This window comes from Pipistrellus kuhlii, unplaced genomic scaffold (genome assembly GCF_014108245.1).
Source record: "Pipistrellus kuhlii isolate mPipKuh1 unplaced genomic scaffold, mPipKuh1.p scaffold_m20_p_2, whole genome shotgun sequence".
Lineage (NCBI taxonomy): Eukaryota > Metazoa > Chordata > Mammalia > Chiroptera > Vespertilionidae > Pipistrellus > Pipistrellus kuhlii.
Window position 1 is genome coordinate 3,810,634 of NW_023425515.1, and position 27,683 is coordinate 3,838,316.

Consider the following 27,683-nt stretch of genomic DNA (forward strand, 5'->3'; position numbering starts at 1 on the left):
TGGTAAGAGGGGGCGCTGTTCTGACCCTGCACCCCAGCTGAGTGCCCTTTCTCTCTGGCCTCTGCCCCCCGGGGATGTCCTAGAGTGAGCTCCACAAGTACTGCGCTGCTGAGAACGAGGCTGACGTCAGATTCAACAGCCAGAGCCAGAAAGCCAACGCCCGCCCTGCGCACCAGCTCCTGGACAATGAGACAGACTGCAGCTGGGCCCCGTTCGGTGAGTTCTCTGTTGCTGCAGGTCTGAGGTGGGCTGTCCCCTCAGGGAGGGTTCTTCCATGGCGGGCACTGGGGTACGCCGGCGTGGCCCACTCCTCCGGCCCCTCCAGCCTTGCGGATTGAGCGGCAGTGCCGTGTCCTCGAGGGTAACTGTGTCCAGAGAGCTGACCTTCCACGGTCCCACTCTCCCAGCCGCTGCCCTGTCACGGGGCCTGTGTGCAGAAGTGTGACCACCGGACAAAGATGCTCTTAGTGGGGAAATCTGCTGACCTCGGTGTGCATGTCCATCTTGTCAGAGTGGGAAGGTCAGGCGTGCAGAGCACAGACTGTGGGTGGAAGGGAGAGACCGCCGAGGCCTGGGGCGGGGCCGGCCGAGGCGGGTGCCGGAGGAAAAGAAGAGATCGATGCTCACCCTGAGCCAGGAGGGTTTGTCCACACAGACAGTGGCTGCCGAGTGGCTGTGTGGAATGTGGTGGCTGTGTTTCTGTTTGCCAAGCAGCCCACAGCACACACACCCTTCTCCATCCTCCTCGGAGAGCAGAGGTCTGTGTGCGGTAGCCCCGCTGGGGAGCGCGCATGACGTTCGGTGACAGTAAGCACCGCTCACCTCCGCCTCCGCTCTTCACCGTGCAGACCGGGACAACTACCAGCAGCTGCTCGGGGCCCTGGACTACTCCTTCCTGTGCGCGTACGCCATCGGCATGTACCTGAGGTAGGTCCACTGAGCTCGCGAGACCCTGGCCCCCTACACCAGGGGTCGGCAAACCACAGCTCACGAGCCACATGCGGCTCTTTGGGCCCCTGAGTGTGGCTCTTCCACAAAATAACACGGCCTGGGTGAGTCTATGTTGAAGAAGTGGCGTTAGAAGAAGTTTAAGTTTAAAAAGTTTGGCTCTCGAAAGAAATTTCTATCATTGTACTGTTGATATTTGGCTCTGTTGACTAATGAGTTTGCCGACCACTGCCTTACACCATTCCGTGCAGAACCTTCTCAGGTGTGTGCGATGACGAAGATAGTATGCGTGACACCAGGCCCCGCCTGCGTGCAGGCCCCTTACCTGTCCGTCTCTTCTCAGAGACCAGGGCAGAGTGAGAGCCGGTGCGCTCCACCGGGCAGGGCGGACTCTCCACGATGCCTTCCTGGCCCTCGGGTTCTGGACACGCGAGCCCTGCCCAGAGGTGTCACTTAGGAGCGAGACTGGGGGCTCCTCGCGATGCGCAGCGCATCCTCACTCTGCTTCCGTATCCACATTACTCAGTCCACGGTTTGCCAAGTGTGAGCTGCCCGGTCCACCTGGGCACCCTGCTGGGCACGCACAGGCTCCTCCTCTAAGCGCAGGGCCTTGCGGCGTGGTGGCCGGGATCTGCAGCCCAGCTCCACCGTCTGCTCTGCACAACGGGGGACATGGTAGTTCTCACCCCGGCACTTGCACGGGGCCGGCACACGTGACTTCTACCCTGGGTTCTCCTTGATCCCATTCTTGAACTGACTAGGAAGGTGGTACGAGTCAGATGAGGAACAGGACATGTTGGGGGCGGGTTACATACTGGAATTATAGCCCTAACCAATTTAGCAAAGTGGATAGAGCATCAGCTTGCGACTCAAGTGTCCCAGGTTCGATTCCTGTCAAGGGCATGTACCTAGGTTGTGGGCACATCCCCAGTGGGATGTGTGCAGGAGGCAGCTGATCAATGTTTCGCTCTCATCGATGTTTCTAGCTCTCTATCCCTCTCCCTTCCTTTTTGTAAATAAAATAAAATAAAATAAAAATACTGGAATTGTGTCAGTCCAGCCGGGTTGGGGGAAATGCGCATAATAGAAAGAAAGGCCTTAGCCCCAAAGGCTTTTGTCCGGAGTCTGGGATCTTTAGAGACTCGAGACTCTCAGGGATTCTGTCAATGGTGAGCCTCTTCCCTGACGCCCACCAGATGTGGCATCACCAGGACCTGGTGGGTGGGCGGTGGCAGCCAGGCAGCTCCCTCTGGTAGAGGGTGGATTCCTTTCCTGTGTTTGCATATTGGCCTGGCAGGTGTGGGCAGCAGCGGACAGGGAAGCCCGAGCGAGTGGCACACGGAACAGGAGGATGTGTGCGCCTCCAGCTCCTCGGGCCGGCCGGCACCCAGGCTGCCAGCCTGTTCCGTCTGAGGAATAATGTTTACTGTTAGAATAGTTTACTATAAATTAATATCATAATAGTTTACTATTAACTAATGTTATAATAGTTTACTATAGGCTAATGTTATAATGTTTACTGTTATAATAGTTTACTATTAGCTAATATTATAATAGTTTACTATAAACTAATATTTATTATAATAGTTTACTATAAACTAATATTTATTATAATAGTTTACTATAAGCTAATATTATAGTTTACTATAAGCTAATGTTAATAATGTTTACTATAAACTAATATTATAATAGTTTACTATAAACTAATGTTAATAATAAAGACCGCTCTCACTGGACACCAACAACCTATAAAATAAAAGACCCAACGCTGGAGTATGCTTCTCTCAGTGACTAGAAAACAGCACCTAAATTCCTCTCAGCCGGGAGTGATTTTGTCCCTTAGGAAACACAGAGCAGCATCTGGGGACATATTTCTTAAAGATGGCTGTCAGGGCTGGAGAAAGGTGCTCCAGAGGCCAGCGTGCTGCTCACACGGCACAGCCCTCACCACGAAGATCGCCCAGCCCCGGGTGGCAGCGTGCCGAGGTGAAGAAACCTGGTTTAAATGCAGTGCTTCCGTTGTTGCTTAGTTACCGGCCGAGACCCTTTCCCCGGCCGCTGGCCAATGAGTGTGACCCCGAGAGTCTGACCACCAGAGTCACTGCAGCGGGGAGTGCCCCTCCCCCTGGCTCGGCCTCTCTGTGCCACCTCGGCACGCGGACTGTGTGGCACAGCAGACACAGGTAGATTGGCAGGGGCCTTCCTGGCCAGCTCCAGCCTGGCGGGTGTCAGCAGGTGAGCGTGGCCTCTAGAGGCGGGTGAACATGGAATGGTGTCCCTTCCAACTGCCTCTTCCGTGACTTAACAGCAGCTCCAGTCCGAGAGGCTTGCTCACGGTCATTCCTTTTTATGGTGTTTGCCTGCAGTTTGACAGTTGAAATTTTAACTGGATGTTGTTTATATAAAAGCAGAATTAACTAGCCAGATACGCTTGGGTTGTTTTTTATAAATGGCTGCCATCCTGAGTGTAAGCCATGGTGTTTGATGTTTATTATTTGACAGTTAGTGACTCTCACTAGGAATAAAGAGTCTTAAAGGATGTTTCCATGACCAGTTTCTGGCCAATAAGCGCCCCACGGGGAGGTCATTGTGATTAAAACTTCTTGGAAGCAGCTGTGCTCTGGAGTTCTAACAGCTCCGAGAACAGCCGGGGAGCATCCGGAAGGAGGTTGCTGGGCCATTTGCACTGTGGGTGTGTTTGTTTTCTCATGCTTGTCTCTCTTTTCTTCCCCTCAGCGGCATAATAGGGGAGCGCCTGCCAATTCGGTATTACCTAACCTTCGGAATGCTGGCCAGCGGCATCTTTACTGCCCTGTTTGGCTTAGGGTATTTCTACAATATCCACAGTTTTGGATTCTACGTGGTAACTCAGGTAAGGTCTGGGTCCATGGTTCACCATGCGTGGGGTTGCCCTGATGAGCTGGACAGCATGTTCATGTCGTAGGTCCCTCCCTCCCTCCACCAGGAGAGAAGATGGCAGGAGGGGAATCGGGATGGGGGGCATAGCAGACCTGTATCCTGTCTGACATCAGGGTCAGTGCTGACATGTAAGGTCTCTCTTCTATCTTCTCTGAAATTCCAGCATCCATGCAGTTTTCCTTAAGTTTCAAGAGTTGCTTCTTTAAAAAAAAAAAAAAATCCTTTTTTATTGATTTCAGAGAGGAAGGGAGAGGGAGAGAGATAGAAACATCAGGGATAAAAGAGAATCATTGATTGGCTGCCTCCTGCACACCCCATCCTGGGGACCAAGCCTGCAACCCAAGCAGGTGTCCTGGCCAGGAATCAAACCATGAGTTCCTGGTTCATAGGTTAATGCTCAACCATTGAGCCACACAGGCTGGGCAGGTATTCTAGGGAATTCTATCTGTCCACACCCCAGCAGGGAATCAAAGCAGGAGCCCTCTGCCCTCATCTGGATGAGTTTAGATGTTCTATCTGTGACAGATCATACCAGTCAGGAGTCAGAGGGGCGTGGGGTGCAGCAAGGGCAGGAGGAAGGGAGGAGGTGGGCGTCATTGATGACAGGACAGGGTTGGAGGTGGTCAGTGGGACGACTAAGGGTGCTCACAGCAGGTGACACAGAGACAGGCCTGTGGCTCTGCCCTCCCAGCTGGGCCCAGCCCTTCCTGAAAAACTTGGCCACTGCCCATCTCAACGTTCTTGAGAATAAATATTTACTTAAATAAATATGACTTAAAATAATGAGTTCTACTTCTGAGGCTCTCCAGATAGTCTAGCAGTGTTATAAGATCATCAAAGCAAATTAAACATGGTTTACCTTTTAAAAGGTTGCCACAAGACCTTGAAAAAATTTGACTGTTTTAATTACAAAAGCAAGTTACACTTTGTAGTAATATTTAAAATTAGGAGGAAGAAAAAAAAAATTCCCCAGAGTTCTAGCACATTCCTGGAGGGAAGGCCATGCCTGGCTGGCCCTGAGGCTGGCCCAGCGAGCAGCCCAATGGCTCCTGCAGAGCTGGTTGTCCAGTGGCCATTGGAGGAGGCACAAGGCTGGACCTGATTTCATGTCGTCCTGTAAAGTTGCCCCTGACACTCCTGAAACTAAAGTGAGCCTTCCACGAGTGTCCTTGCTAAGTCCCTTTTTAAAAATTTTTAATTAATTAATTAAAAAAATAAAATTAAAATTAAAATTATATACATATATATATATATATATATATACACACACACACACACACACACACACACACACACAACCATTACGACCAGAACAACTGGTCTCTATGACATATACTGATCACCAGGGGGCAGACACTCAATGCAGGAGCTGCCCCCTAGTGGTCAGTGTCCTCCCACAGCCAACTTCCCTGGCCAGCAGGCCCGGATTGGTACACCACCCACCTACCATGGTGGCAGCGCAGCAGCAAGGGAAGGAGGAGGGGGAGAGGTGGGGAACCGCATGGTGGTGGGGCGCTGATGATGGGGTGTCCATTCCTCCCATACCTGGCCCGGTGACTCCTAACCCCACCGGACCTTTGGGCCCCATACAGCCTGGTCCTGATCGGCCCTGATTGCCATCCGGTCCTAGGGACCCCACCCATGCACAAATTCCATGCACCGGGCCTCGAGTATATATACATACAAAGGAGAGAGAGAAACATCATGCCCCCTACTTGGGTTCAAGCCCGCAACCTGGGCATGTGCCCTGCCTGGAATCGAACTGTGACCTCTTGATTCATAGGTCGACGCTATCCCACCTCTAAGCCACACTGGCCAGGTGCTAAGTCCCTTCTTGACATGTAAACTCAGGGTATTCTTAAAAAGGGAAGAAATGCTTTCTTTAGGCTTTAGATCCAAGTTAATCTCAGTTCAGAGTATCATTAACAACAGTACCTTCTTCACAACATAACAAGTGAAAGCATGCAATTTGCAAGCCACGTTTACAGTACAATCACATTTCTAGGAAAAGAACAGTTTTTTCTCTTCTTATAAAATTTAGATTAGACAGCGATTGAACCCCTTGGCCCAGGCTGTTACCAGTAGTTCATCTTCTAGCCACAGATTTCTTTTTCTTTCTTTTCCCCACTTCTAAAATGTTCGCCATAGGCGTGTGTTAGATTTGCAATTACACATATAGATTAAAATGTTTGGCTCTCGGGGCTCTGACCCCCTTCTTTTGTGGGGGTCCCAGCTGTGCTCCCACACTGGTGGAGAAGGGGCAGCGTCTGTGAGCCCCCCCGGAGCAGTGTTCCCCTCCTGAGCCGCCCTCCCCCTCTGTCACAGATCATCAACGGGCTGGTGCAGACCACCGGCTGGCCCAGCGTCGTCACCTGCCTCAGCAACTGGTTTGGAAAAGGAAGGTGAGACCTTGTCAGTGTGTGATTGTCTAACCCCCTGCTGCACGCCTGGCACTAAAGCAAAATGCCATTGAGTGGCAGCTGTCATAGAAATACCATTGAGTGGCAGCTGTCATAGAGCAATGAAAGGTTTTAAAAAGGAAGGTGTTTCCAGCAGCATTATTTTGTAAAAGATTTGTTTTTGTTTTTTAAAGACTTTCTTTTCCGTTTTTCTTTAGATTTATTGTAGGGGGAACACTTTAGTCTAGGAAATAAAATGATTGAAACTTCTGGGCCCAGAGGTTCTGAAATGCAGGTGACCTTTGTCCCAGGAGATGCGCCCCGTGCTGTGGGCGGGGCGGGTCTGTGTCCTCCTGCAAAGCTGGCCGGCAGCCCGGCCTTTTCCGCCCCGGGGACCGGGGAGGCGTGCAGAGGGTGGACCCTGCCTCAGGCCACATTGAAAATAAGGCTAAGGCACATGGAAGCAGGACAGGTCCAGATGCCACAGTGATGCTGTGTGGCCCACAGCCCCGGCCAGGGCCAGGGTGAGGGAGGTGGGGTGATACTGAAAATGGAGAACGGGAACAGGAAGCCAGCTCCCTGAGCCTCGTTTAGCCACTCCATCCATTGAGCCAGCGGAAACCCATGCTAATGGGCTAGTTCATCAAATGATTGGACTTAGTCCTCAGAGGCACCTGTTTAAATTTGGGGACCTCCAAGAACTTCCTGAAAAGGCCTCATTCCTCTTATTAAACGTAAATAAAAAGGCCCTGAGCGAGACGTGTATACACACCTGTGTCTCCGAGGGGAGAGGAAGCCCCGTCCTCTGCAAGCACCCCGCCCCGCGCCCAGCAGCTCCCGCACCGCCTCCAGCCCGGCCAGCTCTCCCACGTGGCACAGGGCCATGTCCCCCACAGCGGCCCCCTGAGCCTCTGGACATCACGTGCTGCCTTGTGTCTGTGTTGCAGGCGAGGTTTGATCATGGGGGTCTGGAACTCCCACACCTCCGTGGGCAACATCCTGGGATCCTTGATTGCTGGCTACTGGGTGTCCACCTGCTGGGGCCTGTCCTTCATCGTGCCTGGGGCCATCGTGGCGGCCATGGGGGTCGTGTGCTTCCTCTTCCTCATCGAGCGTGAGTACCCGTGCCTGAGCGACCGCCACCCCGGAGGGTTTGTGAGCGGGCTGTTGCGTAGTTCTGGCTCCCCTCCCCCCCCCATCAGGTAGACTCCTCCTTCCGGTGCCGCCTTCCCCGTTAGCTGTTTCCCTCCTGGTCATGCTGGACTTTCTGCCGTTTCCTGATTTCTGGAGTAATAGGTTGAAATTCCTTCCACCGTTCCCCCCGCCCTGCAGCGTCAGGCATGCAGGGTTCTCCTTGTGCCCGGGAGTCTCGCCACTTCCTGGGGCCTGCCACGTTGCTCACCACCGGGGGCGAGGTGCCCAGCCCGGCACCTGCTCACCAGGGCCTTGTTTGCTCTCTGATAAGGTCTATCTGGAACAGCGTTGTAAACCATGGCATAGCTTATGACCATGTATCTTACTTGGGTGAAGAGCGTTCCGTTCTAGACTCAGTTACAAGCTCGTTTGAATTGAATTTCAAATTGGTTTTTAAAGTAGAGGCCCCGCAGGACAAAGGCTGTCAGATGTGCCAGCTGCGGAGAAGCTGGTGCTGCTGGATGCCAGGGCGCTCGGGTCGCACACGCCTTTCCCTGGGCCTGCGTGTCCCCGAGTTCTGGGAAAGGTCAGCCGTGCCATCTGTTTTCCTCCAGGCCGGGTCCTGCCACCTGGCTCTCCCGGTGTGCTTCACGCATTAGTCACCCGAGAGCAGGCACTTCCTCTTCGCCAGCGCAGCGTCCCCAGATGCAGTGCGTTGTGCTGCCCAAGGTCTGGAGTCCACCGTGACTTATTCTCTTCCTTAGCTGATAAGAGATGGCTCTGAGGAGGGAGGCGTGTGGCCGTGGGCGGGAGCTTGCTGACCTGGCCTGGGATCCGAGTGCCCATCCCCTCGTAGGTCCATCAGCGGCCAGCCAGGGCAGGATTTCCAAGAATAAGGAAGCGTTGGTTTGGTCTTTTGTAATCAAATGAATGAGAGCCTCCTTCCCACTGAGCCACCGCTCCTGCGGCTCCTGCTGGTGTGGGGCTGGGGATGGAGGGGCGATGCTGAGATTCTGAACAGAGGGCTTTCCTGGAACTGCCTTCCTATCATCCTGTCACCTCCTGTCAGCTTCCTCTGATCCAGGGGTCCCCCTGCTGGCTTCCCGCTTCGTACTGTGGTGACCGTGGGGTTCTGTTTCTCCTCCTGGGTCCACTCTTGGGGCAGAAAGGCCACGAGAGGCCATGCCTGGAGCTGTCCTATGAGATCTTAGCGATGTGGGGGGACAGGTGAGCACATCCGGACCTGCACCTGTGCCTTCGGCTTCCCTGGTCCTCCTCGGCGGCAAGCCAGCTCTGAGGGGGAGTCACCCTCTGTGTCACACGGGAGGGAACTCAGCTGTGGGAACATACAGCCCTTTAGCTCAGTGTGTTTCGAGGCAATTAAGCTGTTTCGCCAAAAGTTATTAAAAGACCAGCCTTCCGCCGAAACCGGTTTGGCTCAGTGGATAGAGCGTCGGTCTGTGGACTGAAAGGTCCCAGGTTCGATTCCTGTCAAGGGCATGTACATTGGTTGCGGGCACATCCCCGGTAGGGGGTGTGCAAGAGGCAGCTGGTCAATGTTTCTCTCTCATCGATGTTTCTAGCTCTCTATCCCTCTCCCTTCCTCTCTATAAAAAATCAATAAAATATATTTTAATAAATAAATAAATAAATAAATAAATAAATAAATAAAAAGACCAGCCTTCCGGGTGTGGGGAGGGAACAGGGCTGATGAAAAGCAGCCTCTGGACTCTGAAGAGTGAGTTTACTTCCCTCACGCCTCACGGCCGTGCTGGCCACCGGTGCCCACTGCACCAGAGCCCTTTCCCAGCTACAGGAGGGAAAAGCCCAGCTCCCAGTCTGTTCCTCTTTCCGGTGGCCGGCCTCCTGGCATTCAGATACCAGGCGCTTTCTTCTACATCAAGGTGGATGTGGGTCTCCACTAATTTCCATTTCTAATTCACTCCATGGCCCTAAGCAACTCATCACCAATGTCACCTGTACCCTTCTATGCTGAAAAGCTTTTCCTGTTCTTACATTTCCTCCCGGAACTCCTCCTTCAGACACACTCCACATGCCTGTGGCCGCTGTATGCGTGTGCCGGCGTGTCTGGGTGTCCCATGTGGCTTGTTCTCCGTACTGGGCAGCAGGCTCCATGCTCCTGCCGCTCGCATTCGCTGGTGGCGGGGGGAGGGCAGGGGCTGTGGGTTCCCTGTGGGGTGGCCGCCGCCCTGTGGCCTCCCTCCACCAGTCGGGTCTTGTCTTTTTTCTGAAATCGCTGCTGACTGAGTAAAAGTGTCAGATGGGTCTTGTTTTGGTTTAGTGTTTGTGTTGGAGGACATACCCGGCCCCGGGTTCACAGGTGACTGTATGTTTGGTTTTTCAGATCCGAAGGACATCGCCTGCTCAACCACCCTGGTGGCGGTAAGGACTCGCTCTCTGCTTTTCGTGTCCCCGCGCCTGTGACGTGAGGTGTGGTTTCCAGCTGTGGGTTCAGTCATTGCTCTAACTAATGTTTTCCTCCCAGCACGCAAAGAGCTACGAGAATGGCGTGCACAGGTTTCGCCTGCAGAAGCAAGCCCTGCCTGACAAGAAGAAGCTGCTGGTGAGTCATCCCCCAGCCGCTCAGCAGGCGGTCAGAATCACCACCTCGGGGACCCATCCCGGACATCCAGATCCTTACAAAACTGAGTCTCAAATTGGTCCTTGTTAGATTTCTCTAGGTAACAGGCTAAGCTTACTTTACATTTTAAAAATCAAATTTGAAAGTCGTTAATTCGTCCAGCAAGTGTTTGCAGCATTCCGTGAGGCGGGCACTGCTCCAGGTCAGGCTGTGCCATGGGCATCAGTGACACATCTCGCTCCTGTGGAACTTCCATTTTGGGGTGCAGAGAGGGAGGACACACCAGCTTAAATGCCAGGAAGACGGAGAGCAAGGAGAGGAGCAACCTCTCTCCTCGTAAGGACACTAATCCCCTCCAGAGGGCTCCCCTCCTGACCAAAGGCCCACCTCCAAATACCATGACATCAGAAACTGGGGTTTAACACATGGATTTGGGAGGAGCACAAATATTTGGTCCACAGCATCAGGTCTTAATCGATGTCCAAATGGCTCAATATCTCCCCGATTGCTTTATCAAACTGTGACCTCCTGGTTCATAGAGCGATGCTCAACCTCTGGGTCATGCCCACTGGGCCCTCTCCAACTGTTATTGGAGACTTGACTTTGCCCTTGACCTCAGGCCTGTGTTCTGGTGCAGCTCCTCACCATTAAAGCCGGCCATGTCTTCTGAGTAAATGTCGCTCCTTTCTCTCCTGGTCCTTCTACGGAAGTCTGTTTACTAGCTGTCACCAAAGGGACAGTCACCTAGTTAGAGGCCCGGCCGCACCGCAGGCTGACTCAGGGCGGACGCCACCAGGCGGTTGTTGGCCCTTCAGAGGGGCCTCTGAGCACTCACGGGGCTTTGGCCCTTGCCCTGTGCTGCAGGAAGAGCTCACACACTGCAGGTGGCTCTTGGTGGGCAGGCAGGGTGACCCACAAGTTCAGCAGGAAAACCTGGCATCCTCTTTCCCAGAGGGAACCGGCTCAGGCCCACAGGACCTCAGAGTGGAGTGTTCCTCAGCCCCCATCATGACTGCCTTTCCTTCGGCCCTGCCTGCTTAGTGTTTGTAAACTCGTGGAGTTCTGCAGTTCTCAGCCGGGAACTTGGGCCCCCCGGGGCCTGCTCCAAGGACCCCTGTAATTGTCTGGGTGCAGCCTGCGCCCCGGACTGGCTCAGAGCCCAGGAGACTCAGGGTTGAGAACTGTGACTTAAGTCTCCTGACCTGGACAGCTAGCATAATTCATGAGAGAAAAGTTGATTTCCAAACTCAAGTGGCAGTTCTTCATGTTCATGTATGTCATCGTTATGCTGAAGCATCACGTGTGCGGTGAACGTAGCCATGTTTACCCAAAGGCCAGTCCCCTGTGCCACATCTGCCAGCAAGTCACTTCCCGGCTCTCGGGATGGCACCCTGCTGCCCACGCGAGGTGCTGGGCTGAGCCCACGTTGCAGCTGTGGCTGTCGCCCGCCCCCAGTTGTCCCAATTGCTGTTTTTCGCTGGGAGAGAATTCTAAGTATGGAGAGACAGATATCGCAGTGCATTGTCATCTCCTTTTGTTTTGTTTTTAATAAATTGCATTTGTAATCCAGCTGGCATAGGCTGTAGTGAGATAAGTACTTACAGGCGGTTTTGTTCTGTGGGAAGTCTGAAATACAGAGAAACATTCTAAGTCCTTGAACTTCATAGTTTAGGCGTGAGCAACAGTTTCAGGCCATCTTGCTCACACTTGGAACTTCAACCCCCCTTGGGAACCAATGTTCTTTGCTTTAATAGTGCTAACTTGTCCTTTAACAATGTCCAGAATCAAAATTTACAAAATATCAGAATTGGTTTATGCATCTTGAAATAATGTTGGTTCTGATTATGTACATCCATTGTGAGCTCCTTAAAAAAATGCAGGATCATAGAAAGCATTTATTTTCATAAAAATTGCATGTAATTTCACCACTTGTTGATAATCATTGCCGGGTTAGAATTTAGCTTCTTTCTATGATACATTGCACAGTTACCTTGTTATATCTGTATACTAGAGGCCCGGTGCATGAAATTCATGCACAGGTAGGATCCATAGGCCTGGCCAGTGATCAGGGCCAATAGGGGCCTTCTGGCTGCTGGCCGGGGCCTTCCTTCTAACTGCCATCCAGGGCTTCCCTTCCGGGCTACTGGCTGCCAACCAGGGCCTTTCTTCGTTCCACCCTGCCCCCTGGTGGTCAGTGCACATCATAGCGAGCAATCAAACTCCTGGTCTCCCAGTCAAACCTCTGAGGGGACACTTTGCATATTGGCCTTTTATATATATATATATATATATATATATATATATATATATGCACACATATATAAATATTTATAATATATGTATATATTCCTTGAAATCATGATAAAATACAATTTTCAGTATTTTGAGCATATTACCATGTCATTAAAATCTAACTTTTTTTTATAACTACAAGATATATTATTACTATGGATGGACTTTACCAATTTTCCTCAATGGTGGTTGACATTCATTTTATTGGATAAGTAGTTTTTCATCATCCAAATTATTTTTCACAAATAGATTCCTAGAATGGCTGGGTCGGAGGGTTTTGCATGTTTTGTTAGTACTTCCTAAAAATGCGGGAAGCTAATGATTCTAAGTGATGACTGTGGTGAGAATGTTCTAGATGCCCCGAGGCTCTCAGGGGAGCCCTTAGGCATCAGGAACCCTGGCCTCCCTTCGACCAGAGGCATTGACAGCCTTTCTCTTTCCCATGGGCTCACCTCCAGGACCCAGAGGTGCAGTGCCTGCTGCTGTCGGACGGGAAGCGTGCTGTCCATCAGAACCACGTGGTCACCCTCCCGGCCGAGGGCGGGGGCAGCATGGCCGCCATCAGCTTCACTGGGGCCTTGAAAATCCCTGTAAGTACTGGCATGGGGAGAGTTTCCAAAGGGGGCATCGGTGCATATGGTAGATGAACCGGCCTGTTGATAACTGAGCTTAGCAAAGGCACCTGTGATCAGCAATGCACAGGCCAGAGCCTCAGCAGGCCCATTCACGGGCAGCCCGGCCCTGAGCGTCTGTCTGCCTCACACTGTGTTTTAAAAAGTTTTTAAATTAGTTGTATCCACTTAGAAATTCAGAAATGTCATAGACACACAGGCCTCTCATCTTCCCTTGTAAACCCGAGTCTCTGGCCCTACTGGGCCTTCATACCCTGTGTCACTCCCTCCCTCCCAGCCGCCTGCTGGCCCCTGAGGACCTGCCGTGGCCCCTGGGAGGCGCTGGGCCTGCGTTCTACTCTTTGGGATGGGCCCGCTCCACTTTCTTCACCCAGACCTGGTCTCATTGACCGTGTTCTACCAGGAAGGAGGGTGAGGGGTGCAGACAGAAGCTGATGGGCCACAGAACCAGGCTTGTTCCTTATTTAAAGCTGAGGAGAGATATATTTAATATATGTATATTTTAAAAATAGGCATAATTCAGTCAAGGATGCTGCAGCCCAGCCTGGCCGCCCGCCATTGAGAGAGAGAGAGCTCTGGGCTGGCCTGCAGGAAACACTGGGTTTTTTTTGTTTTGTTTTGTTTTTTAATATATTTTATTGATTTTATACAGAGAGGAAGGGAGAGAGATAGAGTTAGAAACACCGATGAGAGAGAGTCATCGATCAGCTGCCTCTTGCACACCCCCTACCGGGGATATGCCCGCAACCAAGGTACATGCCCCTGACCGGAACCGAACCCGGGACCCTTCAGTCCCCAAGCCGACGCTCTATCCATTGAGCCAAACCGGTCCCGGCAGGAAACACTGGTTTTAAATAGGAGTTTATTTTAAAAAGTGTCTTCTTAACAACTAGTAACATTTCTGTTGTACCTATTGTGCAGCGCCCAAATACTTTTACTGAAAGAGGTGTACACACTAGTTAAGAAATGCAAATGGGTTTGAACAGAGAGCAGGCTGAGAGCCCTGGCCTCGGAGGAGCTGGGTGTCCCAGCAAGTGTCAGCCACTCGGAGCCCCCGCTCCCTCATCATCACTCGGCAAAGAGTGTGATGCTTACTGCTGTTCAAGATTGAAGGAGCACAATGCCAGCTACACAGTGAGGGTGCAGTAAGTCACACACACACCCCCTCTGGCTGGGGTATCCCCTGTGCAAAATCAGCGCTCCCAGCACTGAGCTCCTGGACGAGCTCGGGCGTAGAGGAGTCCTCCAGCCACTGACGTGGACAGCTCGTGCTTCACCTCACTGTGGCGGGCCTGGGCACTGCCAGCCCTCCCAGAGCTGTGGCGAGTATGGGCGTCGGGGCATTGTGGCTCAGTCGCACCCTGAAGTGAACCCAGGGAGTGCACCTTTGGGGTCAGCAGGCTCGCTCTCTTTCAGGGTGTGGTCGAGTTCTCCCTGTGCCTGCTCTTTGCGAAGCTGGTCAGCTACACGTTCCTCTTCTGGCTCCCTCTCTACATCACAAACGTCGGTGAGTGCCTGTGGCTGGAAGCGCTCTCTTAGGTTCTGTGCGGAGGCTGTGACCAAACTCCCTTTCTTGGCTGGTCCCTGGGACTTGGGAAGGAGAGGCATCCACGATACATGGTGATGTGAGAGACACTTTGAACCCAGCGGCATGAGTAGTGGACATGTACAGACACAGAGGCAGCTCTGCCGGGCACGTTTTGTTGCCATGGCAATAACCTTGATGGGTTAAAGGGCTGGCATGTGTGTCCCAGCTGTGGCTGCTGGTTCTGCGGGGTCTCCTGATCCGGGGCAGCCTGCATTTAAATCTGCTTCCCTCAGACGTGGGGCCCGGCAGCTGGCGAGCAGGAGCAGAGGCCCCAGGGAGCTGAGATAATAAGTGTGATGGTCTGACCTGGAAATTGCTTCCTGGGGATGAGCTCCAATTTGAGGGAAGAACAGATAGTACGTCTTACTTCCAAAGTCCAGCAGGGCTGGCGCTGTAGGTGGTGACAGAACGTACCAGCTCAATACCAGTGTGCACGCCCCGGGTGTGACCACACAGGAAAGGCAAGAGGGGTCCAGACGTTCCTCAGAGAAAAGATCCCGCGGCCGGGGGCTGCAGCCTCGGCTGAAAGGGGATGAGGATGGGCAGGGAAGGACGGTCAGATAGGACCCTGAATGTCTGGGTGTCCCCCTGAGAGGTGGGGAGATGCCGGCTCTGCTGAATGGACGGGGAGGAGACATGTGGAATGTGGGTTTGCAGGGTGCAGATCGCATGTTCCCAGTGTCATGAGGACAAGCGGACGTGGCCTGTGCCCGAGCAGGAGGGCTGAATGTCACAGGATGGAGGCGGAGGGGACAGGGAGGGGCAGGGTCTGTGGGGGGCAGGGAAGGCAGTCAGGAGCTCGGGGATCCTTCCCTGTCTAGCGACCCCACTTCTGTCCTGTGCTGCCTGGAACACTGGCGACACTGAACCAAAGGCGGCGCCAGTGAGACTGGGAGGGACCCGTGCTCATTGGGGGCGAGTGTTTAGGTTCCATCTTCCTGTGAGTCCCCCCACGGGCTGGGCTGCTGGTTCTCTGCCGTCGGAGTTAGCGGGCTGCTCCTCGGAGCGGATCAGCTGAGGAGGCAGAAGGAAGCGGTGGGAGCATCTTCCCCACAGCGACACCCTTCACTCTAACAGATCACCTGGACGCCAAGAAGGCGGGCGAGCTGTCCACCCTGTTTGACGTGGGCGGGATCTTCGGTGAGTTCCTCCCCCTGCTCCGTGGGGACAGGCAGTGGCATGTGAGCACCAGGGCTGGGACCCCTCAGAGCTGACTTCCCGAGAGTATGGTGTGCCCCAAGATGTCCCGCCTGAGTGGGAGTGCCCCTCCGCGTCTGGCTCTGCCTCTGCCTGTGAGCTCCGTCAGACCGGCCAGCGGGTGGCCAGCGGGCGGGGGTAGTGACCTGGCAGCGGGGCTCTCTGGCCTGAGGCAGACCCGGGGCTCCCGCGTTGTCTCCCTGGGAGGTGCCTCCGGTCACTGTGTCTGACCACAGCACATCGGCCTATTCGGAGGTCAGGCATCTCTGAGACGGCTTCCTACTAACGGGATGTGCAAGGGGACTTGGGCAGGGACGGCTGTGCCTGCATGCGTATCCTGCTTCCTCTCCGGGGGGCCTCGCCCAAGGTGGCGGCCGTCAGCACCCCCCTCTGCACGGCAGGTGGCATCCTGGCGGGAGTCATCTCGGACCGGCTAGAGAAGAGGGCCTCCACCTGCGGGCTGATGCTGCTGCTTGCGGCCCCGACGGTGAGCTGCCCCTTCCCCCAACCCTGCCATCCCCCCCTGTCCTCCACCAGCGAGCACTCTCCGCCGGCCCAGCCCACTCCTTCCATGGCTCAGACCTCCCTCCGCAAACCCTGTGGGCCTGAGAGCCCCGGCCTCCCCCACTCACTGCACACGGGGCCTCCCCACCTCTTCCCCAGACTCCCACTGACCCTCCGGATCCCACGCCATCCGTCCGCGCTGACCCTGCCACCGTGTTCGCAGCGGCCATGCTGCTTTTTGGCATTCGGTGGAGCGCGACCTTGGCATGTGGCTTTCCGCCCTGCAGCTCCGTTCCTTGTCTGCACAGTGAGAGCAGCGGCACCTCATTGTCAGTGAGGGTTAAACGAAGCATTATATCACGGCTGTCTCTACAACATGTTACATGTAACATTGTTACGCCCCAACTCACGTTGTGATTATCTGGTCTGCCCCTCCACTGGGCTGTGCTTGTCCCCAGACCCGGCTAGTTTTCTGTCATCTTGGGTGGCAGACACTGCCCAGCAGACACTCAGAGAACCTTCACAAAGGAACTGACTGCGTGTGGCCCCCAGGCCTTGGCCCCCCGCTTCCCCAGTGCCGCTGTGGGTCAGTGGTTAGACTCCAGGAGAACTGTCCCAACCCAGTCCTCTGGCCCAGAAGCTCAGAGGAGGAAGTGCCGCAGGGTCCCCCAACCTGCATGTGGGGGACAAGGCCAGTGGCTTCTGTGCCAGCCCCTCCACAGACGCCGCCTTCAGCCCGCCCAGCCAGGGACGGGGCCTCCATTCCGTTCAGGGCTGCCCCGGTCTGCTTGGCTCCTGAGAACCACCTGCCCGGCTTCTCGGAAGCACAGACCCCAGGGCACCCTCTCGGCCCCTTGTCGTAACCCCCTGCTGCCCTGTTTTCGCCATTCACAGCTCTACATCTTCTCCACCATCAGCAGAATGGGGCTGGAAGCCACCGTCGGTGAGTCCTCAGGCCCGCTCTTCTCTCCCGCGTCTCCTCACCCCACAGCTGGTGCAATGAGGTGAAAACTAACCAAGGAGCCCTCAGCTGGTGTGCCTGGGGCGTTGGGCGAGGCCGGACTAGTCCGCGTGCCCCTCTGGGTGGGGGCGTGGGAGAGGCCCACGGGCTCCTGCTCACTGGCACAGGCCCACCGGTCCGCAGGGTGAGAGCCCGTGTGGGAGGGGCAGGCCGCCTGGCCTCGGCAGGGACGGCCTCAGGTGCCCAGTGGCCAGGAGCCGCTCAGAGGCCAGATGTCCCCTGCACCCCGGCAGGTGAGAGCAGACAGGAGCGAGGCAGGCAGCTCCAGCTTCCTCCCAGCTGGCTCCTGTCACCGCCATTCTGGGGCTGTTTAACTCGCACTGTCACCTCACCGCTCTGACACTTAGAAATATTCTTTCCATCCTAACAAGCCAGCAGGGGGATGGGCGGGGGTGAAGGCTGAGTGTGACCCCAGGGAAGGGACGGGGAAGCAGGTTGCTAATGGGGGCTATCCGGAGGTTGCTGCTACCCCTGGCCCAAAAGCCTCTGCACAGAGGAGGTGACCTGGAGGGCGGTTTAGGAGGTAACCATTTCAGAAACGGGCACCATGGCACCTCGGAGTGGGTGCAGGGCAGGCCTGCCGCTGCAGATAAGGCTGTGGCTGGTCATGGCCAGCAGACCACAGGGGCATTTGCTATCAGGGGGCACATGTGTGGTCAGGTGTGCACTCGGTGCCCCGGGTTCGAGCCCCCTCAGTGTGTCGGCAGCTGCTGTCCATGGAGGTGGAAGAGCGGAGTTCCGGGTCCGAGCACAGCCTGACTCTGGGGAAAGTGGCTGGACTTGCCAAGCAGGTCTCAGGGCAGCTCTAAAGGGAGCTGTTTATGACCATTGTGCTGGCTGGCCCCCCTCCTGGGCTTGTGGGCCACCTTCCCAGCATCCCCTGGGGCAGGACCCCTTTGTGATGCCGGCTGCCCACCTCGGGTTTGCTGAGACTCCCTAACTCCCCCGTGGTTTCCGGTTCCCACAGCCATGCTGCTGCTCTGCGGGGCCCTGGTCAGCGGGCCGTACGCGCTCATCACCACCGCCGTCTCCGCAGACCTGGTGAGTGACACGTGTCTCAGCGCAGAGCCGGGGACAGGAGGGCAAGTGCTGGCCGAGGGGTCAAGGTCAGTGGCAATAGTGATAAGCCATATCGACACATGTGCCCTTGATACGAAGGGCCGAAAATGGCACTTATGGTCTAGTTTTTCTTTCCCAAATCCTCCTCTCCCCAACTAATATGAGAAAAATAGACAGATCCCAGCAGAGGGCATCCTACCCCTCACAGCTGTCCAGGCCAACAGAACAAGGGAATTCTGGGAATTCGTCATAGCCAACACGATGACTCAAGGTCACGTGGGTTCCTGGACGGGAACCTGGGACAGGAAGAGATGGAATTAAACATCCAATAAAAGGCCAATGCTCTCTGAATAACTTATAGATTTTAGTTAATGTCCTCCATGCGGGGTCATTAATTCTAACAGACGTAGCATGGCCGTGTGAGGAGTGAGCGAGGGGAAGTGGGCACAGGACTGACAGCCGGTCTGTCCAGGGCGGGCTCAGAGGGCAGAGGCCATGCCCAGAGCTGCCCTGCAGAGTTACGTGCGGGTGCCCTGGGGAAGGGGAGCTCATTTCTCCCCCGATCTCCTGGGATGCGCTTCACCCCGTTCTCCCTCTCTCCAGGGGACTCACAAAAGTCTGAAAGGAAACTCCCACGCCCTCGCCACCGTGACCGCCATCATCGACGGCACCGGGTCTGTAGGTACGTGGGCATTTTTAGCTCTAAAATCTAATTGTCACAGGGAAACCACACGGTCCCATCCTAATTAACAGTTGCCACGATTCCGATTGCTTTTGTGACCTTGAGATCCACCGGCCTTCTTAAAATACGAGCAGAGCAAGCCCCAGGGATGGGGGGTGGCACCGTCTGTCCTCTGGCCGGATGGTTCCGGAGATGACATGGGTGTGAGGCTGGTTGGAACTTTCTGTCCATGTGAGAGCACCCAGGGCTTCCCATGCCACCTGTCAGCACACTCCGCCCGGCCCGCGGCCCACTGCCCGGGACTGTGTCGCCGCCGCCTCTGGGACAGACTCTATGGAAATGAAATGGCAGGAACACTAACAGGCCCCAAGGCGAGCCGGACTCCAGTGTCCCCAGCCTCGCTGAGGTGCCGGGAGACCGTTCAGTAGCATGTTCTGAAGGACAGAAAGGTGGTCAAATACGCAGCTCATCCTCGGAGAGGGACAAGTGGGCACTGTAACCACCAGCCTGTTCTCACCAGCCAGTCCCTAGGCTGGCAGCAGCGGGCAGTGCCCTTGCCCTTCCTGGAGCTTTCACGTGCACCGTGACGGCTCCCGGCGGAGGTCCGGAGCCACCTGTGCCTGCCCTTGGCCGCCCGTTGTCCAGGAGACAGGCTCAAACCTCCGTGTCCCCGGGGTCAGAGCAGCCCCGTGTTTGTCCTCATCGTTGGTGCCTTCCTGTTGGGGGTGCTGGACGGGACTCGTGCCCACCTCTGGGATGTCTGTTTTCACGTGAGATCGTCCCCCTGGGGTTTCACTGCCCCCTGGTGTCTGCAGGCAGCTCAGCTCCCCGCATGGAGCAGGCCTGCTCTCCTGGCTCACGTGGCCCACGGGGAACCTCCACAGCTGGAGGTCATGCCCGTGGGAAGTCGGACGGGGGTGGACTGGGACTGTCCAGCCTGCGCTCCGCCTCCTGTCCCGGAGACGGCGTAGGTCCATCCGCTCCCACTGTGAGCACTGTTAGAGGCCAGCACACCGGGTTGCTGCCAGAAAGCAAGGATGGGGCTCAACCAGAAAAGGAATGAATGCGGAGAAAAGCACGTCTGTCTTGATATTCTCAAAGCAAGAGGGAAGCAGAGCTAGCTGCTTGAGAGGGAGTCACTGCACCTGCAAAGGGGCCGCTCTGAGCTGCGTGGGAGAAGCCCAAGCACAGCTCTGAGCCCCGTGACCCCACGGAGGACGAAAGAGGCCGCCCGAACCACGTGTGACCCCTCCCTGACCGCAGCCCTCGCTGGCGTGGCGGATGGTCCTGCCCACACGCGGAGGCCTGGCAGCGACCCCGACCACCAGGCTCTGCCGCTCCAGGGCACAGGCCCTGAGGATGCGGTCGCCATGGAAACGGCACACGCTTGTCCACCGCTGTCTCCCCCTCACTCTTTCTCTCCGGAAGTGCCGCCCAGCGTGGCAGAGCAGAGAAAGGCTGGAGGGGGAGTGCGCGCCGGAAGGGCCTCGGTGTCTGAATTCTGCCATCGCTTGGAGAGTTAATCCTAACGGAATTTGAGGTGGGGGCGCCGGGCTGCACGGAGGAGTCCACGTGGTGCTTAGCCCAGGCCTTGTTTCTGGCCTGGGTGTCCCTGGGGTTCCCGTCCTTATCTCTGAGGCCTCTCTCCGCTCGCTGTGCCCTGGGCACCGGGTCCCTCGGTCTGTGCACACGCCCTCATCGCTGGCACAGGGGCCTCTGTTTGTCTTTGTTACGTTTTTTTCTATTTTCTGTGGTTGTTTTTTTGTTCGTTTGTTTTCTGGAAAACTTACTCTTCAGATGTTGAACTTTCTGGCTTGATCTTCCATTCTCTTTTCTTTCCTTCCTCCTGCACCGTATTTTTCTTCTTTCTCAGAGGCGTCCTCAGCAGCCCGGCCTCTGCAGTGCCCTCCCCTCTGGCTCACGTGGTGCTAATATTCACCAGGCTCGCCTGCCCTTGGCGTGGCCTCCTCTTACGGCCTGGCTGCGGTTAGGCCGAGTCATTGACATTGCCGATGCCGACCTGGTTTCAGACACAGAAGTGGCGTTTCAGATGGCTCAGCCTAAGTGTCCGTTAGCTCGGAGGGTAGCGCTCTCCTGGATTTCCTTCTCCCCAGCCTGGGCATTTCCTGCTCATTTGCTTCGCTGACCGTTCCTCAGATACGGCTGGATCTTGGCCCGGCCCTTCATACATCCGTGCTTCAGGACGAGCCGCTGAGCACCTATGAGAAGCCCTGCTCATGGGCGGGCATGTCGCTGCTGGTCCTCAGGGCGTGGGTCCGCCGGGAATCTGGAGGAGACGCCCCAGTGCCCAGGGGGTGCAGGGCATTGGCTACTGGCATTCTGCTGTGTGTGGGAGGCCAGGGCGGTGGCCTCCCCCGCACTCCCCGGTACCTGGCTGCAAACGCATCCCGCCCACACGGACCTTGGTGTCCGGGGCCCAGAGCCTCCGGCGCGAATTCTCCGAAGGCTAATCTGTGCTCTCCTGTAGGAGAGGGGATTCCACGGGGTGTGCACTGGGGTATGACGTTGGGGAGGAGAAACCTGGGAGGGGAGTGGAGGGACATATGGAGCAGTGCTTTAGACAAGAAAATAGCCAACTCCCATTTTCCTCCCCGCCACTCCCCCTCCACCCTCTGCTCCTCCCGCCCTCCCCTGCTCCTGGGCCTGGATGGGCCTGGCTCTGAGCAGGGGTCCCTGCGTCTTCCCCTAGAACCGTGGTCCGCAAACTGCGGCTCAAGAGCCACATGCGGCTCTTTGGCCCCTTGAGTGTGGCTCTTCCACAACATACCATGGCCTAGGCGAGTCTATTTTGAAGAAGTGGCCTTAGAAAAAGTTTAAGTTTAAAAAATTTGGCTCTCAAAAGAAATGTCAATCGTTGTACTGTTGCTATTTGGCTCTGTTGACTAATGAGTTTGCCAACCACTGCTCTAGAACAGGGAAGTAGCACCTGCCATGTCTGTTGTCGTGTCCTATAAAACCCATCCTCCAGGGACCGGCGCCTCCTCTCACCTCCCTTCTCTTTGTGGGTTTATGATTTTTTTAAAATTCATTTGTGGTGTTTGGGAGGTTATAGAACAACTTGCCGTGTTTACCTGGAAGTTCTCCTGAGACAAAGAAAACTACAGTCACATCTCGGGTGATAAAAGTAGTACGTGCCCTTTGCAAGCACTTGCAGGAGTGTCAGCACATAAGTAATAAGGTGGGAACCTCCATCTCTGAGACTAAACCTTGGAGTTCACACCTTGGTGTGAATGCTTCCTATTTCTCCCCCATCAGACAGTTCACCATCCACACACAATCATTCCATATCCTGCGGGAGAATGAATCACCAAACCCAGTGCAGACAATCTTGCATAGAGACCTTTGGGCATTTTAAGGAATATTTGTTTTGTTTTTATAATTCTTTAAAAAATTGTGGTCATAATTTTAGACTTAAGAAAAGTTGCAAACAAGCACAGAGAATTCACACAGTGTTTGCGTTAGCATCTCCCTCGTGTCTCACCCCACACATTTACAACACACACCTGTCCACACACATGTGCACTTATGGACACATAAGCATCTTTTCTCTGAACCTCTTAAGAGTAAACTGCACTCATGCCTCCCCTTTACCACTAACTGTGTAGTCAGTATGTTTTCCCTGGAGCCAGGAACTCCCTGGCATGAGCTCAGAACAATGATCAGAATCAGGAAATTAACATGGATACTTTATTAGTATCTGTGCACCTTACATTTCTCCAAATACTTTTTATAGCATTAGATTCAGATTTCTTCATTATAAAATGTTTCAATAGGATTATTGGGTCAAAAGAGCATTTTAATGACAACCCATATTTTAGATTTGCTTCTAGCAAAAGGTTGGGCCACCCGTGCCCTCGGCAGGACTGACTATAATTAAGCTTCTTCCCCCTCACCACTCTAACCGGTGAGGATGCCACGCTGCTGTTGGCGAGCTTTTGCTCATTGGTCAGCGAGGGTCTGAGCCCCGCTTGGTGCTGCACACAGTCTGCCCCAGACTGTCCTTACGCAGGGCACATGCCTCTTGCCTCGTTTCAGGAGCGGCCCTGGGCCCTCTGCTGGCCGGGCTCATCTCCCCGTCAGGATGGAACAATGTGTTCTACATGCTGATGTTTGCCGACGCCTGTGCCTTACTGGTAAGTCCGGCTCCGCGTCCGAGCTGCCTTTCCCGGGCGCCTCTGTGTGGCGCCCTCCCCCAGGGCTCCCGCAACCCTCAGGGATGGTGGGTCTTGGGCGTCGTCACTTCTCTAAGTGTCTCTGCCCAGACCCTTCCTCTTCCTGGTTTAAACATGGCTGCAGGCCATGCAGAGAGGCAAAGTGCAGGCCCCCAGGGGGTCCCGGCCCTGTCACCTGCAGGCCAGGGGACTGCCATGGCGTGTGGTCAGACGGGCGGCTGGGCTCACATCCACCAGCCCACCCTCCACAGTGCATGCAGCGGCCAGGCTGGCGGGGGCCCCCTGTCGGGAGTCGGACTTCCTCATGTTTCAGAAGCTGTGCTCTGTCCTTCAGAATTGTCACACCGCGTAGGGCTTATCCGACACTAACAAGCAGCAAGTATTTTCCTCTCTCCGTGATCCGCTTTTTATAATCACAGGCTGCTTCCTGCTGACACTCTCCACGTTTGGAACTCGGTAGAATTGATGTTAGAAAAATGCCTCTTCTCTCTAGTCTGTACGTTCGGGGGCTTCTAAGCTCCCGCTTGAACCTGAAGCCTCCAAGTAACCTGCCCCCGGCTTCTGGCTGAGGTTCTGGCTGAGGCTCGGTCCTGGGTCCTGCGTGACTGTGTGGGTTTCACACCATCCCCCCAACTCTCCCCCAGTGCCCGCTGCCTTCGCCCGCTGGCACGGTGTCCCAGACACAGACGTCCCCCGGGGACCCGTCCCGAGCCCCTGGGCACTGCCCACCGTGGGGGCTGGAGTCACACCTGAGGAAAGAGCAGAGGCTCACAGAGAAAACTGGTTCAAGGGGCGCTGGGTCTGAGCCCTCTCGGCATGAAGAAGGTCACGAAGGCCAAGAGCTCGCTCGGCCAGGGCACAGGCTGCGCTGCCTCGGTTTCCCCGGCAGCTCCAGCAGTGCGTGGGGGCTTCGGGGCGGGCAGCCAGCTCCAGGTCCCCTCAGGCTGGGCTGTGCCCAGGACGACACCTCAGCTCCCAGAGGCCGGGCTGAAGGCCGGCCTGGCCCTGAGCCAGCTGCGGCTCCCAGCCCCCCCCCCCCCCACGTCACCAGGCGGGGGGCACCTGGTCCTACTTTCTGTCTTTTCCAACGGGGACATGTATGGTGGGGCCCCTTCATCTTACACGTGGCCTGTGCCTGGCGTCACTCAGGTTGCGGTCTCTCCTGCAGCCCCACTCCCCGCGGTGCATCCTCCACGGGGACCCTCCTGCCTGCGTGCAGCCTCGGGCCTTTCTGTTCCGGAGACGAGTCCCTGGGAGGCGCTGTGTGTGCTGGGAGAGCCCCGGAGGCGCTCCCGTGGGCAGGGCAGGGCATGCTGCGGCCGAACCCGGGGTCTCGGCACTAGGCAGTGACCGTGGTCTTGTCTGTGTTTGGGTGCAGTTCCTGATCCGCCTCATACACAAGGAGCTGAGCTGCCCAGGGTCAGCGTCAGGGCATCAAGTTCCGTAAGTCCCCCCTCCCCCGCCTTCTTCCCTCCCCCCATCCCTCTATCCCCCCTCCTCCCTGTAATCACAGCGCTGCCTCAGAGGCCGTTCTGGCTTATCTGCCGCCCACACCTGGCTGCTCCAACGGCAGAAAGACAGCTCCCCGCTCCCCCTCATCCCACAGCTCGCCAGCTCCCCCTTTCCTTTCTCACAAACGGCTGCTGTGGATCGATCCTGGTCATCTCCCCTGCAGATCGAGTGAAAGACGGGGAGACGGGAGACGGGAGATGGTCTCCTTTGTTCTCAGGGAGCTGGGCTGCTGGGCTCTTGTTCTCAGGGGTAGCCAGACCTCAGCCAGGCCTCTGCCCCCTTCCTGTTCCCACTCTGGCCCCCAGAGCTGTGGGGTGGGGTAGGGCGGGGCTGAGCGGGACGCCCCCACGGAGGGGAGGGAAGTGGCACTCCCTCCGAGGGGCTTGTGCGGGGCCAGAGGCGTCTGCCCTCCGACCGCCCATCGGTGTGACCAGCTGCTATTTCGCCCTTTGCTTCCAGGTTTAAGGAACACTGACCCCGCGGTCCACAGAGGGACGCTGTCTTTCAAGGAAAAGTCCAAATAAAGGATCCTGTGTTGAAAAGAATGACTCACTCCTGCCTTTTGCACACGCACCTGGACAAGACACAAAGCCACCTCGGGGACTCCCGCCCTGTGTCAGGCGGGCCTGGCGCTCGGGACCAGGGCGACCCGGGGCACCTGGCAGGTGCTGTGGGACACCCAGGTGCCCTGTCTCTCAGGTATTTCGGCGTGGAACGCTAGAATGGGGTGCGTGCCCGAGGGCAGGGACCCCCAGGACACGCGTGGAAGACAGTCAGCTCCAGCCAGCAGACAGCCCCTTCCCAGACGGAGCCTCACAACTGGGCCAGAACCCATGGAGTCAGACGCCGGCACTTCCTCTCTGTGCCCACCTGGCAGCCACTGTGAGACGAGCAGCGATGACGCGTCCACGCCTGCAGGCCCTGGAGGCACCGGGAATGCCAGCCCCAGGGCCCCGGATTCCTGTCACCCCAGCTCCAAGGGCCCTGACACTGCTGGTCCCCGTGGGGTCCGGGAAGACGGGGCGGGGGGCTGAGGGCGGAGGGGGAGGCACTGGCAGCGGGCGGGTCCCCGTGCGGAATGTGTTTGCTCCCCCAGGCCAGACCCCGGCTGGGTTTGTTTATTTATTGGAGTGTGTGCTGTGCCGTGGGGGCTGGCACACAGGGCATTTGTTATTTATTGACAGGCTGATTGTTTCGTGGCCACTGTTCTCTCGGTTGTTGCCTAGCAAAACACTTATCTACCCTTTGAAATAAAATGTTTTTTAAAAAACTCAATCAGAACAGTGATTGTTCCTGCTCGCTCTCCAATAGAACTGCGTGTCCCTGGTTTTCTGTTCCCGCAGAGAAGGGCCGCCCTGCTGGGGAGCAGGCCGAGCTTCCTTTAAATACAGGATGATTTGTAAATCATGCGATCGCAGGCATATGCCAAGATTCGTCCTTGACCGTGAAATGTCACACAGGGGAGGAGCGGGCTGCACTGGAGGGTGCACGCTGGAGGGCAGGCTTTCCGACTGCCCTGCCCTGGCATCTTCTGAGCCTGTGTGACTCACATTTTCCTCAGAAAGATGCCGAGGATAGCACTCCCTGCTGCCCCTTCACAGCGGTCAAGGTCACCACCAATGTCAAGGTCACCACCATCATTCCCATGAGGGCCAGAGAAGGGCCAGGCATGATGGAGGTCTTCTGAATGGCCCTTGTCCTCACAAGCAGGCTGGCTTTTTCATAACAGAAGTGACTGACACATTTAAAGAGTTTCCTCCTCCTAAAAATAAGAAGTTCCATAAACACCACGTGGATTCCGTACAGTTTCCTACACACAGTTCACTCAGCTCACAGGCTTGTTTCTCTTTTCCATCCTGTGCTTGGTCCCTTACCTCCAGCAGCGTCCTTTGCCTGGGTCCCGGTGCCTGGCTCTCTGCTGCCCCTCCAGGCCCTGCCCATGGGGGTCAAGGTGGCCGCGCTGGCCTGTGCCCCCGCGGCTGCAGCCCCCTGCTCACCACCTCTGTCCTCGGTGCCCACTTGTAAGTTAAATTGAATAAATGAAGGGAGGGCTGAGACCTATTATATAAACGGGCCATTCAGTGATACAGAGAATTCTTTCCGTCCTCTCTGACCTCATCAGAGGCCGAGGTCCAGGTCCTGTTTGCCCCTCCCCGAGAAAAGCCACCATCGGGAGTGGAGTGACAGGCAGCTGGAGGCAGCATTTGGCCTCCCTGCTCAGGCACAGGTATGGAGGCCAGTCCTCCTCAGCCACGGAGGATGGGAGGCTGTTAGGAACGGAGAGCCTGCCCCTTTTGAAAAGGAGGAAGATTGCAGAAAGCGGTTTGGCTCAGTGGTAGAGTGTCGGTCTGTGGACTGAAAGGTCCCAGGTTCGGTTCCAGTCAAGGGCATGTACCTGGGTTGTGGGCACATCCCCAGTAGGGGGTGTGCAAGAGGCTGCTGGTCGATGTTTCTCTCTCATCGACGTTTCTAGCTCTCTTTCTCTCTCCCTTCCTCTCTGTAAAAAATCAATAAAATATATTTTTAAAAAAAGGAGGAAGATGGACCCACAGCCAAGTTGTAAAGCGGGTCAGCTGAAACACATTCTCCATCCATGATGGGAAGATTTCATCACTGCTTTTAGGGGAAAGGTGTGTGATGTGAACATAACAACACACTGCACTTCGCCTGATCCAGAGCAGCCGGAGGTGCCTCGTCGGCAGAGCCCCAGGGCACAGCCGCTGGCATTGGTATGGAAACGGGGCCGCCACTCCTGGATGTGCATGTGCCTGAGATTCCCTATTCACATCCACACAAAGCGCCAGGGCGATTGAGACGCAGCCTGGTGACAGGGCTGTGAAAGAGCCGGGTGGGACCACAGTCACGGAGCACAGCAGCCTCACAAGCCCGCCGAAGTCAAAAGCCAGGCCCGCCCCTGCACCGGCAGCTGTAAAAGCCACGGAGACAAAATTACTAGAAAAACCAACTGAAAAGAAACACAAGTGCTAACGTCTCATTGTTA

At 55.7% G+C, this 27,683-nt stretch overlaps 1 protein-coding gene across 1 annotated transcript in view; it reads left to right on the plus strand.

Annotated features, from left to right (window-relative positions):
- Window positions 1-25,957, plus strand: part of SLC37A1 (solute carrier family 37 member 1) — a 39,178-nt gene extending 13,221 nt beyond the window's left edge. The window contains exons 4-20 of the mRNA XM_036446678.2: window positions 84-216; window positions 849-927; window positions 3,685-3,820; window positions 6,193-6,269; window positions 7,214-7,380; window positions 9,766-9,803; window positions 9,907-9,984; window positions 12,753-12,884; window positions 14,343-14,433; window positions 15,592-15,654; window positions 16,113-16,198; window positions 17,110-17,158; window positions 18,204-18,277; window positions 18,899-18,977; window positions 23,034-23,131; window positions 24,549-24,613; window positions 25,142-25,957. Coding sequence (XP_036302571.1) covers window positions 84-216; window positions 849-927; window positions 3,685-3,820; window positions 6,193-6,269; window positions 7,214-7,380; window positions 9,766-9,803; window positions 9,907-9,984; window positions 12,753-12,884; window positions 14,343-14,433; window positions 15,592-15,654; window positions 16,113-16,198; window positions 17,110-17,158; window positions 18,204-18,277; window positions 18,899-18,977; window positions 23,034-23,131; window positions 24,549-24,613; window positions 25,142-25,157 — 1,461 coding nt within the window. The 3' untranslated portion in view covers window positions 25,158-25,957. The remainder of the gene's footprint in view (window positions 1-83; window positions 217-848; window positions 928-3,684; window positions 3,821-6,192; window positions 6,270-7,213; window positions 7,381-9,765; window positions 9,804-9,906; window positions 9,985-12,752; window positions 12,885-14,342; window positions 14,434-15,591; window positions 15,655-16,112; window positions 16,199-17,109; window positions 17,159-18,203; window positions 18,278-18,898; window positions 18,978-23,033; window positions 23,132-24,548; window positions 24,614-25,141) is intronic.
- The last annotated feature ends 1,726 nt before the right edge of the window (window positions 25,958-27,683 follow it).